The 14,371-nt window shown below is 37.0% G+C and overlaps 2 protein-coding genes across 3 annotated transcripts; both read right to left on the bottom strand.

Annotated features, from left to right (window-relative positions):
* Positions 1-1,145: 1,145 nt before the first annotated feature.
* LOC113500283 (serine-rich adhesin for platelets-like) lies at positions 1,146-9,843 on the bottom strand. Its single transcript, XM_026881008.1, has 7 exons — positions 9,783-9,843; positions 9,030-9,521; positions 6,717-8,941; positions 3,474-3,477; positions 2,664-3,020; positions 1,650-2,481; positions 1,146-1,261 (listed from the first exon to the last, which is right to left on the bottom strand). Exons 1-6 carry the CDS (start codon positions 9,822-9,824, stop codon positions 1,681-1,683), a joined length of 3,921 nt encoding a protein of 1,306 aa, XP_026736809.1. The 5' UTR covers positions 9,825-9,843; the 3' UTR covers positions 1,146-1,261; positions 1,650-1,680.
* Positions 9,844-11,263: 1,420 nt separating this feature from the next.
* On the bottom strand, positions 11,264-12,630 carry LOC113494557. Of its 2 annotated transcripts, none has more exons than XM_026872990.1 (3): positions 12,539-12,630; positions 12,180-12,443; positions 11,264-11,878 (listed from the first exon to the last, which is right to left on the bottom strand). In XM_026872990.1, exons 1-3 carry the CDS (start codon positions 12,578-12,580, stop codon positions 11,681-11,683), a joined length of 504 nt encoding a protein of 167 aa, XP_026728791.1. In that variant the 5' UTR covers positions 12,581-12,630; the 3' UTR covers positions 11,264-11,680. The 2 variants fall into 2 exon arrangements, with proteins under 2 accessions (XP_026728791.1, XP_026728872.1); XM_026873071.1 differs by having other exon boundaries at positions 12,239-12,443.
* Between the last annotated feature and the right edge of the window lie 1,741 nt (positions 12,631-14,371).

Here is a 14,371-nt window from a genome sequence, read left to right as displayed (position 1 = left end):
TTTTGATAAAATTTGAATGGTATGGCTTTGATAACATTTAAAAATATGGGTATTTAGATTTTTTAAATGTATGTTTATAACTTATGTTTCCAGTGAGTTGTGTAGGGGCATTACGTTGGTCCCACACTCACACACAACACTAAATAAAATAACAAGCAAATGTTACTAAGTCGTTATTTAGTTAGTCGTTAGTCGCTATTTTCTATAATTATTTATTACCACTTTTAGTGGTAAGCTAAAGCTAGACAGTTTGGCTAAACTCTTTCCATTTTCATATTTCGATTATATTATTCATCATTTCATATACATCCTACCTAAGGTTTGGTTTTTCCGCCTTAAGTTAATGTCTCATTACATTAGCGAGAACCATAAGTAATCTGTTCTATAATCTTCTAATATATACAATTCCCGTGTCACGATGTTAGTTACAGTACTCCTCCGAAACGGTTGGACCGATTTTTATGAAATTTTGTATGCATATTGGGCAGGTCTGAGAATAGAACAACATCTATTTTTCATACCCCTAAGTGATGAGGGTTGCTCACACTAAAAAACAAAAAAAAAATATTCTTTGAACGAAATTGTTTGTTTTTATTTTTTTATAATGTGGCATTAAAAATACATACAACTAGAAAAAAATATATTCGGCAAAACAACCTTTGTCGGGTCAGCTAGTAATATATAAAGTTGAAGAGTTTGTTTGTTTGAACGCGCTAATCTCAGGAACTACTGGTTCAAATTGACCATTCATCGAGGAAGGCTTCATTTCGGAGCTGTTGAAAGTAGTATTATTTAAAAGCCGGCTGCAGATAAGTCATGCTTTCGTAGTTATCACGGCGCTACGGTGCTTCTTCCCTGGACACCGCTTTTCCTCTAATATGGCGAGGGATGATGACTGACTGTACCTACTTTGCGCCATACTTGAAAATGGGTTATGATTACGATAGCTGGCTCGTTTGCGAAGATTGAATTTTGTAGCTCATCATCATTGTTCATCTGGCACGGTACCGACACACTTATATTATTATTGATTTTATACATTGATTATAATATAATTGTACTGCTAACAATAAAAAAAAAACGTGCTACGTGGATTGTATTGCTAATTTTTAATTAGGTATAGGGAAACCATTCGAAACACAAGAAATAATTATGCACAATACTTTATTCGGGAGAAGGTTATAAATATTGGTAAATAGAGTAGATAAATAACAGATATTTTCATGTCCAGTTGACGTGCGGCTGGCATAGGGTCATAACGCTGAAAAAAAAGACAAAGATGACATACAGCTTCATATGAATCTATTATGGGATCTAATTCATTAAAGAAAACACTTCCTCAAATTAGTGGATAAAAAATTTAACTACAATTACATTATTGTGTTTAAAAGCCTTTTTTTAGGACTCTATTACTTTGAATCGACTGCCGCACTAAGTAATTTAATCCTTGTGTCGCGGGGATTTCACAAACATTCAAGTGGTACTTGTGCACCAGAATACTCACACTCTCAGGACTTGTACTATGCGAGGATCGAACCCGCAACATTAAGAATGAATAAAATACTTGAAGCAGTTATTACTAAGATTTTTCATTAGGTTACAAAAGGTTTTATTTTAATTATTAATAGTTTTATGAAAATACAACTTACGTTGATCTTTACCATCTCATGGTTTATTGACTTATGAGCTATCATCGCTATCGCTACTTGTAGTCGAAGTTGATGAGCTGGAAGATGACGAGCTGGTCGAGTCAGATGTACTAGACGAGTCAGATGTACTGGTTGAGTCAGATGTACTTGTTGAATCAGAAGTACTGGTTGAATCTGAGGTGCTGGTGGAGTCCGAAGTACTCGAAGAACTAGTGGAGTCTTCGGAAGAACTAGTCGAGTCAGAGGTACTGGATGAATCTGACGACTCTGTTGTGCTAGTAGAATCTGAGGCGGTTGTACTAGTCGTATCTGAGTCAGACCCTGAAGTGGTGGATGTACTATCGTCACTAGAAGCGGTTGTGCTGCTAGATGAGGATGATGAACTAGAGGAATCAGAGTCCGACGCAGAAGATGAGCTAGAAGAGTCAGAATCGGACGCAGTAGATGAACTAGAGGAATCGGAAGCTGATGAGGATGAAGAACTGGAGGAGTCGGAATCCGACGAGGAAGATGAACTAGATGAGTTGGAATCCGACGAGTCTGATGAGTTTGATGAGCCTGAAGAACCTGATGAGGTGGAAGACCCTGAATTGTCCTCGTTCGAACTTGTGGTGCCCGACGAACTGGAGGAGGATCCTGATTCTTCACTGCCACCAGAACTTTGGGATGAATCACCACTTGTTGTGGAAGTGGAGCCGCAAAGTGCCCCTTTCCTGCTAGAGCATCGACCGTTCCTGCAGTATGGAGTACGTCCGCGGCATTGGATTTCTCTACCTACATTAAAACGGTTGCAACGTTGACGTGACGTGCATGAGGTGCACATGTTACGGCCCTGGAACAGATGATAACAAGTATTGAATATATATTTGGTATTTTTGGTGGTTCGTGCTGATGAAAACTTCTTGTACAAACAGTTTTCTACTGTACCCAGATCCAGATGCAATTCTATTACCGGGATTTTTTAAATCTTTTCTAGGCTTAACATAAAAATTGGATTTGAGTGATGTTTGTTACCTGCTTCCTATAGTTGCATCGGACCGCACGACTACGACGGTTGCTACGCCTGTTCGAACGCCTGTTGTTCCTATTACGTCTATTATTCCCGTTGTTCCCATTCTCGCTGTTATCTCCGCTAGCTCTGTTGTTCCTGTTTCGGCGACGATTTTCTCTTTGTGCAGAGCGCTTTTGACGTGAAAGGCCTCCTAAAAAGTCAGGCAACTTAGGGAATTTCAGTCCGGGACCCGCTGGGCCTACTTCTTGGCTTGGTGGCTGGTCACTGGAATCACTGGAAGCGGCGGACGTGGCTTCAGAATCATTTGAAGCTTCAGTTGCTTCACTTTGTTCTTGTGCCAAGATTATCGTGGATGAAACCTGTGAATTTTTATATTTAAATTAAACGTTTGTAAACGATAGTGCTTTAATGTTTCAAGCAGTGCAGTGGTTGCGATACGATAGACAAAATTTGGCAGAGATCAATCTACCTATTTTTCCAATGACATGGTGATGATTTTTTTACGAGTTGTTTTTCATATGTGGACAGGCAGCTATCGATTAGTGATCGAGATAGTGTAGACGAAAATAAAAAAAAAGTTGCTTTGCTTACCAGGATTGCGAATAGAAAAAATAAGGTTTTGGTTTGGGCCATTTTGACTCTTTACTTAGATCTTCGTCTTAACCTGATGATGGAGATGATTAAAGTGATTGATGGTGGAGCTTATATACGAATAATGTATAATCATTATGCTAATAAGTCTATTCTTGTACCTAGGGTTGACAAAAACGTAAGTAACGTAAAATAATTCTCAACAGATTATTAGATTGTACCAGGCTGTAAGTTGTGCTCTTTTTTATCGTGCATGCTATTTAAGTCATTGCAAGTGTCTTTAATTTTGCCAAAAAAAAACAACTAACAATGGTTCAAAACTATTGATTAATCGGGCTTATTTGAACATTAATTTTGTGAGATTGTTATTAAAAATTCTTATTTAAGTACTCCTTAGTAAATATTTGAAACAGCCCTGACATTTATCTCGAATCCACATTTCAGCCAAAAGCAAACAATGTAAGAATGCTGCCTTCCTGCATAGAAAAGGCATCTATAATATAAAGGAACATGAAAGCCGCTTTCAAATCACACAGAATAGTCACTAGTTCTTGTTCTATTAAAGATCTGAACGCAAGAATGGAACAAATATCATTGTTGGGTAAATCGTGACGTTTATTGATCGAAAACAAGTGATTGCGTGAACGGTATTGCGTACGCACGTTATGAAATTTATCTAATGTTTAGTCATTAAAATTCCTAGATTTTTGATTACAATCGATTTTAGACATTTAAAAATTTGGTTCTTCTAGGAATTGGTTTGTTGGATCTTGTTGAAATGTATTCAACATGTAGGAACTCTGTTTGTAAGTTACTCTCAAGTAAAAATCGTACTTACAGAGCAGTATTTGTTTTCTATCAATAATAATAATCACTCCATTCAAATTTATTAAAATCGGTCCAGAGGTTCTTATAGTTTTAAATTGCATTCTCTTCGGATTTGAAGCTACCCTGAAAATTACAGCCTGCTATCTTATCGGGAAGTGCCTTAAATTGAGTTGCAAAAATCTTGCAAAACTCAAACAAACAAACATACAAGAAACTGAGTGTATAAATAAAATAATAAAACGAGGGAAAAACTGGCAACCATGAAGTGGGCTGCAAAAACTTTCGTTTGGGAAGTCGTAGATATCTTTATTAATTTTCAGGATTAGATTACACTAAAATCCGAGTGAAAATCTAATAAAGCAGTCTATGTACCTATAAAAAGTAGAATAGAATATGTTAAAATCACAGAATATTCGAAGTGGAAAATGTTTAGTAAAATATATTCATGAATAAAATATAAAGCAACGTTTTCACTTTTCAAACTGCAGAACAAAGTGAACTATGTAACATAGTTGTTCATTGTTTTTCAGTGGAAACTGTATTGTTTTGTAGCTCGACTGTCCACGTGCGATAAATAAACTTTTATCAGTTTTATACAGTTTCCGTAGGCGTATTGGCTTTGCATATGTATATTTTAAACTGAATAGTTTTGCTACGGTTGAATAGGCTATAGTTAATTTTTTTTTATGGGCTCGCAGCCCAAAAAGGATTGATTGTAGTGTGATGAATAAAAACAAATGTTGATTGTCAAATAGTTTAATTGTCATAAAGTAACCAACATTTAAGTACACTCCCCTCTTTAGGTAGGAAATTTTGGCTACCCATAAAGAGGGTTATGTTTCTGATTTCATGAAGAAGTACTTTATTTTTATTATGCGTTTGATCGAGTACATTTCACTTAAGCAATAGGAATTAAACGCGTCATGTTTACAAAATATCATTTCACAATTCATTCTTGGGAGGAGTTCTTAAAGTTCACTGAAAGTTATTTGGTAAACACCCTTTCATCAAAATGTTCAAACGAAGATTCTTAAAGTATTGAAAATATGTCCGAAATTAAAAGGGATTTCATATTTTCATTTATCATTTTTTTGAAGAACCTCTGACACCGTCGCGTTAACTTAGAGCTACGATTATTTGGTACAATTTCTTTTCGTATATTATGATGATGCGTGAGTTTGGCGAGGGTCGTGTACTGACCAATCTGCGTCGCTATGTAACTATGACAAGGTTCACGATGTTTCCAATCCGCACGGGCTTAATAACGGTTATGAAGCCAGCACAGGCCATTTGAAGGCCTTCATACAACGAGCTGTTAAAGTCGTTCAGATAAATTGAGCGTTGATTGAAGAGGATCTTCGGTAATTGGTCTATTGGACTTTTATTGGGTTTCGTCTAATATTTTTCATTATTTTTATATATTTTTTATTGGTCAATCGGGTTTTTCGACTTAGTATAAAGTAAAAAGGGAAGGGAAAATATCTTCAATGACACATACAATTGAATTTTTTTTTGTAAAATTTTATTATGTATATAGTTGTCATAATGACCGTCTTTGGCGTCTTTATTTGATAGCCGAGTGGCATAGGCCACGTGTCATGGGCTCGATCCCTGCGTAGGACAAATATTGTCTTAATCTCGAATGATCGTCCTGAGTCTTGGTGTCTTTGTACTTGGGACTTGAATGTTTGTGTAACCACCCGCGACACAAGGGCTTAATATAGGAGTAGATTCAATTCAAATATATATGACAAGTATTAATATTTGTCTGATCTTGTTTGATTTGACTAGCTAATATGAAAGAAGAATTTATGTAAAACTGCCCAACTGTTATCTGTTGCTAATGAATGAAAAAAATGCTTTTTAACTAAAGGACAAGTAAATAAAACAGTACAAGTTCATGCGTAGTATTTATTTGGATAAGGGTTCATACATACAGGGTAATAAAATATATAACTTTGCTTGTATTCATGTCCAGTTGAATTGCGATGATTGTAGTCTTGAACCACTGAAATGTGAAACTTATTTTTAATAGAAGTGTAAACTCGATATTTTTAATGTCATTTTTAAAAATTTATAACGAAAGTTAGAGGAAGCTTGATTGTGGCTACTCATAACAGCAAAATATAAAGGTGCCATTTATGGGTGGCATTTGTATTGTAGCCAAATATAAATATTTATACAGAAACCAAATAAACATCAGCCAATGCTGAAATCAATCAATTAGTGGCCTCTAATACACCGTGATTTTTTAGTCGTCTTACAAAAGCAGCCCAGTTCATGTATCCAATGACTAGAACACGTTCATGATAAAAAAATAGGTATTTATGAGATTTTAATAAATTTAAAATTCAATTTTTATTCAATATTATGATGCAATTCGTAGTTTTTAGAAACACAGCTCTGTTGCGAGCGCAGTCCGAGCCTTGTAACAACGGTGAGGGGCGCGGGCGGCGGCGTTTTTATCATTTTTAAGAGCATATTTCAGATTTCTCTTGTTTAATTTTTCTTCTTACTTATTATCTTAGTTGATGATAAAAAAAAATAATCGCGCCTAGGGGTAATTTACGTCGGATACATAAACTGGGCTGCTTTTGTAAGACGACTAAATAATTGCCGTGTATACTCACCTTCACTATCCGCTGGCCGTTGTGCTTGTGGTTGAGTCAGTGGTGCTTGTGGTTGAGTCAGTAGTACTTGTGGTTGAATCAGTAGTGCTTGTAGTAGAGTCAGTTGTGCTTGTAGTAGAGTCAGTTGTGCTTGTGGTTGAATCGGTTGTGCTTGTAGTAGAATCAGTTGTGCTGGTAGTAGAATCAGTTGTGCTGGTAGTTGAGTCAGTTGTGCTTGTAGTAGAGTCAGTTGTGCTGGTAGTAGAATCAGTTGTGCTGGTAGTTGAGTCAGTTGTGCTTGTAGTAGAGTCAGTTGTGCTTGTGGTTGAATCGGTTGTGCTTGTAGTAGAATCAGTTGTGCTGGTAGTAGAATCAGTTGTGCTGGTAGTTGAGTCAGTTGTGCTTGTAGTAGAGTCAGTTGTGCTGGTAGTAGAATCAGTTGTGCTGGTAGTTGAGTCAGTTGTGCTTGTAGTAGAGTCAGTTGTGCTTGTGGTTGAATCGGTTGTGCTTGTGGTTGAATCAGTTGTGCTGGTAGTTGAGTCAGTTGTACTTGTAGTAGAGTCAGTTGTGCTGGTAGTAGAGTCAGTTGTGCTAGTAGTAGAGTCAGTGGTGCTTGTAGTAGAGTCAGTTGTGCTGGTTGTTGAATCTGTGCTTGTGGTAGAATCAGTGGTGCTCGTGGTTGAATCAGTAGTGCTTGTGGTTGAATCGGTAGTGCTTGTGGTTGAGTCAGTAGTACTTGTGGTTGAATCAGTTGTGCTGGTAGTAGAGTCAGTGGTGCTTGTAGTAGAGTCTGTTGTGCTTGTAGTAGAGTCAGTTGTGCTTGTAGTTGAATCGGTTGTGCTTGTAGTAGAATCAGTGGTGCTTGTAGTAGAGTCAGTTGTGCTTGTGGTAGAATCAGTGGTGCTTGTGGTTGAATCAGTAGTACTTGTGGTTGAATCGGTAGTGCTTGTGGTAGAATCTGTTGTGCTGGTAGTAGAGTCAGTGGTGCTTGTAGTAGAGTCAGTTGTGCTGGTTGTTGAATCTGTGCTTGTGGTAGAATCAGTGGTGCTCGTGGTTGAATCAGTAGTGCTTGTGGTTGAATCGGTAGTGCTTGTGGTTGAGTCAGTAGTACTTGTGGTTGAATCAGTTGTGCTTGTAGTTGAGTCAGTTGTGCTTGTTGTTGAATCAGTTGTGCTTGTAGTGGAGTCAGTTGTACTTGTAGTTGAATCAGTTGTACTTGTGGTTGAATCAGTGGTTGAGTCCGTGGTGCTGGTCGTGCTAGTTGAATCGGATGTACTGGTTGAACCTGATGTACTAGTTGTCGAACCCGTGGTAGTCGTCGAACCAGTAGAGGTAGTTGAACCGGTAGTACTTGTCGAGCCTGTTGTACTGGTTGTCGATCCCGTAGTGGTGGTTGAACCAGTGGAGGTGGTTGAACCAGTGGAGGTGGTTGAACCAGTAGTACTACTGGAGGAGCCTGTGGTACTAGTTGTCGAGCCCGTTGAAGTTGTAGTACCTGTGGTGCTGGTTGAGCCGGCTGTACTAGTTGTGGAGCCCGTAGTACTAGTCGAACCAGTCGATGTTGTAGAGCCGGTGGTACTTGTGGTAGAGCCTTTAGTGCTTGTTGTCGAGCCCGTGGTGCTAGTCGAACCAGTTGAAGTTGTGGAACCTGTAGTAGTAGTCGAGCCGGTTGTACTGGTTGAGCCTTTAGTGCTGGTTGAGCCCTTTGTACTAGTTGAACCTTTAGTGCTTGTTGTATCTGAGTCTTTTACAGTTGTCGAGCCTGAAGCTTTAGTGGTTGTTGTACCTGAGGCTTTGGTACTTGTGGTTCCCGAAGCTTTAGTACTCGTTGAGCCAGACGCCTTTGTGCTCGACTTTCCTGACGCCTTTGTGCTCGACTTTCCTGACGCCTTTGTGCTTGACTTTCCTGACGCCTTTGTGCTCGACTTTCCTGACGCCTTTGTACTCGTCTTACCAGAAGCTTTGGTACTGCTAGTTCCTGATGCTTTGGAACTTGATTTACCCGAAGCATTTGTACTAGTCTTTCCAGAAGCTTTCGTACTTGTGTCTGAATCATTCGAATCAGTTGAATCAGAATCTGAATCGTCGTCTGTTTCAGAGCTAGTTGTTGTGCTTCCGCAAAGTGCTCCTTTAGTCTTAGAGCATCGACCCTGTTTACAGTACGGGGTATCGCCACTGCAAGTAATTTCTCTGGCGTTGTTATTTTGATTGCAGCGCCGTACAGTATTGCAGGATGTGCACATTGATCGACCCTATATGTAACAGAGAAATTACTTTATAATCGAAAAAAATATCAAAAAATTAAAAATCTAATTAGTCTTCAAGACGGCTTCTACTGACCTGCTTTTTGAAGTTGCATCGTTCTTCACCTTGCCCACCGCCGCCACCACCACCATTACCGTTGTTATTGCGTCTATTTTGTCGACGGCGACCTCCATTGTTCCTTCTGTTACCCCTTCTATTATTTCCTCTATTAGCCCTTCTATTGTTCCGTCCGTTGTTTCTTCTGTTGTTCCTTCTATTACCACCTACATTGTTTCTTCTATTATTCCGCCCATTATTCCGTCCATTATTCCGTCCATTATTCCGTCCATTATTCCTCCTGTTATTCCTCCTATTGTTATTTGATCGTTGAGCAGACCTCTTTTCACGAGAGCTTCCAAACAAGTCCAAACTGGGCCAGTTCAATGCAAAATATCGAAAAAGACCGCCATCGGATGGTGCAACTTGCTTGTTGGAGTTTTCCTTCAGACCTCCGGTCAAGACATCAGTAACGTTGGGGGATTCGGGTGCAGCTCTCCCTGGCTGTGCCAAAATAACTATTGACGCCACCTGTAATTCAAATTTGTGTTAAACTACTATATCATTTGAAATAATTTTACAAAAATCTTATTGGTAATACCGATAAATACGCGCATATAAACCATTTTATCAAATGGGAATTTTAATATGCGATGAATACATGTTAGCAAAAAAGAAAAAAAAGACACGCGATTTCTGTAACAGGCAGTTAAAGTAACAGTTTATACACAACTTATTCACACATTCGAAAATTGTTGGGATCGGAAAATAGAATAAAAGTATAAAACTAACCAAAATGGCCAACAGAAAATAAAGGTTTTTGACAGCAGCCATTCTGACACCTTCCTCAAATCTTACACTTACGATGCAGATGAATTTTATTGCTTTGATATTTAGCTTATATACTAATAGAACATAATAATTATGCAAATCTGTAAATATTATATTAACAGGGTTGTCGAATACAAAATAATGAGTGTAGTTACTTCTTAACATATCGTTTAGTTTAATATTCAGCAACAGTCGTTCCCGTCAGCTTCGTAATGGGTTTCTCTCATTCTGTTGCTAGGTTAAGCCGGTAAGTGGATGCAAATGATGACGCTTGCATAGCGTGTGGTGTGCAACGTCATCAGCTGCGGCTCCAGGAATTTTGCTGCTCAGAGACTACGGCTCGGGTTTTGGGTATAATTAATAATTTGACTAAGGCGACTGCGTCGTATAAACAATAATTTGTGTTAAATTAGCGTGATTGTTGGCAAAGGTCGTGGGCAGCCGAATTTTATTTTTTTAAAGGCACTTTACTGTACCTGCTTTTCATAGAATCTCCACTTTTTAAGAGGACTTAAAATGGATTGCGATGCAGCCCTGTTGACCATTTCTGCGTGTTCCGAAAGTAAACAAAACATGAATGTAAACAGATCAATCTCTGTATACAATAATAGATGAAACTTAAAATATAGTCCAACAAACGGAACATAAAAGCCTTTTATTTCATAACAAACGTCATCTAGTGTCGTGCAATTTGCGTGTGATCTAAATAGATTTATTACGCTACTAAAAAAAACGAAGTTATCAAAATCCAGTACAAATAAACAATTTGGGTGCGAGGTACTTACTTCGCTCGTAAACACCAGAATTTACCGAAAACTATTATATATGATTAAATATGATATGAACATTGACCACTAGTGGCTAATTGTGAATTGGCGATTAAGTTTCAAAAAGTTAGAATGTCTATCGTCATTTTTCTACCGATTGTCATTGGTATTTCGATTAATGAAGAAACTACAAATAACTTTATATTTGCATGCATTAAGGTGTAAATATATAACTACATGCTGCGACATAAACTGGCGGAAAATATTTTCTTCAAATATTTCGACAGTTCATAATCATGCGTGTGTTTAATTAACTTTCAAGTTAATATTGGATCTTACTAAGGTTTAAATAAAATATAACAAGAATTAATGAGGCATTCCAAAATTTTATCTAAATCGACCAAAACATTGTATTGTTACACTTCGAATTGAAGACGAGCGTGAAGCAAGAAAAAAGAAAAATGTTAAAGCCATAAGTTATTTATTATTGAAAACTTTGTTCTATAAATATTTATAGTTATTATACAATATAATACTGTTATAAATAAATTCAAATATAATAATTTTAAATTTAAAAAAAATAAAAGATAACTTTTCGAAAATCCAAAAAGTGGCAGTCTTGTACAATACATAATATGGTAATAAAGACGGTAGTCATGAAATAAAAAGAAACAATTTGCTTTTGAAATATACTTAGTTTAATTGGACATTTTCAATTCCGTTTTCTAATAACTAATCTATCTGAATTAAATAACTCTACATTAAAATATATATTTGTTATCTTATTTTATGGTTTATGCATATTTTTTAAACAATCTACGCACTACATTTTCTATAACTAATTCAGACAATATTGTAATGGTAACTAATTTTCGTAATTATAAAGCCCTTTTTAGTTGAAACAGTTTCAAAGGCTAAAGACCCGATTAAATCCGAAAATCAAACACTAAATGACAAATCATAGCAGACAGTGACCATTTAAGAATTGTGAGAATGATACAATTCTATTTATATCATCTTCCCATGTAGAACCAACTCACGACTTATCATAATATTTTTTTCAATTTAGTAACGACAATTTCCATAAATTTTTTACATATAATCTGCTGTAGATGTAGTTCTTTCGACGGTTGAAGTAGAATCAGTAGTAGTAGTACAAAGACCTCCCTCATCTTCAGAGCACCGGCCATATCTACAGTAAGGATGGGGATCACTGCATTTGAACTCCAAGCCAATGTTGAAGGGAAAGCAGCGGCGGACCGTATTACAAGAGGTGCAGAGGGAGTAGCCCTGGAAACAAATATTTTATAAATACGTTTTACTAGTTACTAAATGTCGGGTTGCAAAGTAAAGTGAGAGACGGGATGAAAAAAAATATTTCGTGTTTCAGCTTTTGCAGAGTTGGAGATGGTGGAATATGGGTGCAAATCAAAGAAAAATACTGACTTAATTATGCATACATCGCACAATCATGGTTTTAGTGGGTAGGTAACTTCAATGGAGTTTAGTAAACGAAAGTTCGATGGACGAATTTACGAGGTTGTATCTCCAAAACAGTGTTGAACTCTAGATCTATTAAATAAGCAATTACCTCCTTTATAAAGTTGCAAAGTACGATATAATCGGACGCTCTCTTCTGTCGAGAGTTACCTCCAAAGACGCTTGCACCAAGGATTTGGTTCCAGTTGAAGTTGCTCAGTGGGAAATGCCCATAGAGTCCAGCAGCTGACGATGCCATGTGCGGGGTGGACGAGCCATCATAAGGAGCACTAGTCGATACATCAGGGACATCTGACGATCCAGGAATCGGAGGCTCTGAACTTGAGTCTTGAGCCAAGGTCAGAGCTGATGAGACCTGCGACAGTTTTAAATAAAAACTCAGATACGTTATTGTTTAAAGCAAAATGACAACAAAATTGAAAGTATAAGTAAATAAAAAAATATTCTTACCAAGATTGCAAAGAAGACCAATAGGTGTTTGATGGTTGCCATTTTGAAATGTTTTCAGGACTTGTGTTACTCCAATGCTGCGGATTATCAGACTGATTAGTGGGTAAGCTTATATACTTACAACAATAATATTTATGCTAATCAGTCTATTCTTATTAACAGGGTTGTCAAATGAGAATAAAATATAATAAAAAAAATATTTATTTTTAGTGTAAGTGTCTGTAGTTTGGTTTTAAATAAGATTTTTTATATTTCGATTTTTTCTTTTGTTGTCTTAAATAAATGTGCGGTTAACATTAATTAGTAGGAATGCACAACAAAAAGGGTCGTTACGCATAAAATATTCACAGCATCGCCGTCAACTCGTTACGTGCTTAAAATACTGACAGGTTTAGCATGTTGTAGAACAACATGTTTTTAAGACCTGTGCCTATTATTTGACTATATGAAAGGGAGATAGCACTATAGACTCTACATAAAGCTGTTTTTTCTTTGCAAATGTCTTGTTTGAGCGGTCAAGGGTGTTTGGTTAGAGTGAATATTGGCTGATATTCAATTTTATCTGATAATTCGAAGAAAAAGAATTTCAGTCAGCCCTGAAATCGATCATTTAAAAGTAAATAAGATAGAAGCGCGTTTTCTTCACAAAACAATTGCTGCATCGAGCAATGGTAAAACATGACCGCTTTCTTCACTTACACAATAGGTCATACGAATAAAGAATACAATAAATGATTGTGTGAAACCTACAATCATTCTGAGTTACAGCGTAAATTTAGTATAATTTGAATTTTCAGAGTGATAATTTGTTTTAGTCGATAATTTTCGGTCATAACTGCTACGTTTCTGGCTATATACGTAATCTGAAAACGTGGTCTGCGAATTTTTTTTTTTCAAAATGTTTAAATTGCACTGTTGGTCTAGTAGTTGAGGTAACCATGCCAAGCCCACTATGCGCTACGTATCGCTGAGTTCGATCCCCGTGTAGGACAAGCATGTGTGTGATCCACGAATGCTTGTTCTGAATCTGTGTGTCTTTGTGCGTATAACTTGAATATTTGTGAAACCCCGCGATACATTTCTTGTCAGGGGGAGTAAGTAGTAATTCTTTAAAAACATGTAGGTAATGACAAAACCTTAATTTTTTGCTCACTGACGAAATTGTGACCCTTTGGTTTCATTCAATTCAACGATTAGCGATAGCGTTGGGCAAACTAAGTTGTTATCAGTGAAACTCTAGTGGTATTACCGTATGACTGCCAAGTCAGTGAGCATGTGAAAACAACAGGATCTTTCTCTCTCATCAAGATATTTCAGGCAAGTAAAAGGTACGGTGTAGAGTAAAGGGGCCAATGCATCATGAAAAACTATGGGTAAAACTTTTAGCCCTAGTTGTTTGTACCTAGCCACCTTTGATATTTAGTTGAGGCTGTCGTCATAACCTACGCGTTCGTCATCCTTAATAATAGAGAAGTACTTATTGTTCTAAAAGTCGTGACATTGAAAGAAAGCAGGCGTGAACAACGTTTCATATTTGTAAACGAATTGTATGATGGGAATTGTTTAAATGCATACAAAATGGAGTATCAACGTCATCGCTCTTTGTGCAGAGCGTATATTGTATTGGGTGAAAAGAGAGTCATAGTTCTATAGGTTAAGGTACGGTTTCTACGATCTAATATTATGTGTTGTGTAAATAGGGCAACATAAGTATAATTCGTTTGATTTTTTATTTATTTTATGTTATAATTATAACATTTTGCCGTTAGTATGGCAGCATGCATTGAATTGATTAGGTAAGATCAAGTTAGTGTCGTAATGAATTTCTGATAT

This window comes from Trichoplusia ni, chromosome 1 (assembly GCF_003590095.1).
Source record: "Trichoplusia ni isolate ovarian cell line Hi5 chromosome 1, tn1, whole genome shotgun sequence".
Classification (NCBI taxonomy): domain Eukaryota; kingdom Metazoa; phylum Arthropoda; class Insecta; order Lepidoptera; family Noctuidae; genus Trichoplusia; species Trichoplusia ni.
The sequence above is the reverse complement of the archived record's forward strand: the minus strand, read 5'-3'. Positions and strand labels throughout refer to the sequence as shown.